The following is a 1,269-nucleotide window of genomic DNA, read 5'->3' on the forward strand; positions in this document are numbered from 1 at the left end:
CCACCCTAAGCATGATGTTGCGACCACCATGCTTAACAATTGGTACCTTCTTCTTACGTTTAAAAGCCTCTGACTCCTTTGTGACCAACAAGTCGATCTTTCTCTCGTCTGACCATAAAAACTGTCTCAGAAAGGATTTGGCTTGAACATGTGAACACCAGCAGCATCCAATCTGATTGAATTCTTGTCAGTCTTGGAGCTTCTTTCTCACAGGCACCAATTTGTCAATGTTGATGTTAAACTTACTTTAATGGAGACAGAGACACTGGCTTTGAGCATTTTCCAGTTTATCTGTTTAATGTCTTCTGTCTTTATCCGTTTGGATAAACACGTCAGAACCAGGAACTGGAAAAGGCTCAACAACCTGATAAAGAAGCAAGATCGTGGTAGGGCTTTTGTGCCAATAGATTTCCTTCCTCCGGTATGAGGATTCAAATGAGAGGTAGAAAAATGACTCCAATGCCATAATAACATAACAATCTTCTTGAGCAAAACATAAAGGGTTAAATTAGCTAAAATCTCTGTTCAATAACTTGCAAAATATGCTGTATTTAATCATTAAACCAGTGTCAACAATTAAGTGGTTTACACTCAAAACTGTGAAAAATACCAACTAATGTATGATTGCCTAGAAATTTAACTCTAAGCAAACAGCAAGCTAATTTCTACTTAAAGTGAAGAGAATCAAATGAAACTAAGCAGCAAAGGTTTTCCTACCTAAAAGAACTAAAATACACTGGTATGGGACGAAATAATCACAGCTACAAACTAAAAATTAGCCCAGGAACAATCAGGAGCTCAATAAAATCTACCAGACACAAATGTTTGTAAATAAACTTTGGCTCTTCCTTGTTCAACACCAAATCAGAATGACTACCGTGCCCAGAAAACACTATCAACCAAACATTGACATTATAAGAACAGCAGAAACTCAAAAAAATGCAGCAGCAACATCATCAGTATTATTAACAATTTAAAAAAAAGAAATCGTAGCTAAATTCGTGCAGAGCAGAATTAGCATTATGCTAACCAAAGCAACGTTCTTAACTGATAATCAGCAAAGAAATGACAGCAGCTGATGAACCGAAAAAGTAAATAACAAAAATAAAGCATAGTAATATGGTAGCTAAAGCTAATAAGACACGCAGAGAAACAGAAGCTGTAGCTTACCGTCTACCATTAAAATCCTCTACATTGTAAATAAAGATGGAGAATTCCCTCGACTGCCGTTGTCGCCATCATCAACTGTATCACCATGGCGACCTGAAA

General features: G+C 36.8%; 1 protein-coding gene across 2 annotated transcripts in view; it reads right to left on the reverse strand.

The window, feature by feature from the left end:
* The window catches only part of slc23a2 (solute carrier family 23 member 2), a 43,835-nt gene extending 42,566 nt beyond the window's left edge, over window positions 1-1,269 (reverse strand). The window contains exon 1 of one of the 2 annotated variants that reach the window (XM_017306867.1): window positions 1,171-1,269. In XM_017306867.1, the coding sequence (XP_017162356.1) occupies window positions 1,171-1,180 (10 nt within the window). In that variant the 5' untranslated portion in view covers window positions 1,181-1,269. The remainder of the gene's footprint in view (window positions 1-1,170) is intronic. The other variant, XM_017306866.1, reaches the window with a different exon arrangement.

Source organism: Poecilia reticulata, linkage group LG9 (genome assembly GCF_000633615.1).
Source record: "Poecilia reticulata strain Guanapo linkage group LG9, Guppy_female_1.0+MT, whole genome shotgun sequence".
Lineage (NCBI taxonomy): Eukaryota > Metazoa > Chordata > Actinopteri > Cyprinodontiformes > Poeciliidae > Poecilia > Poecilia reticulata.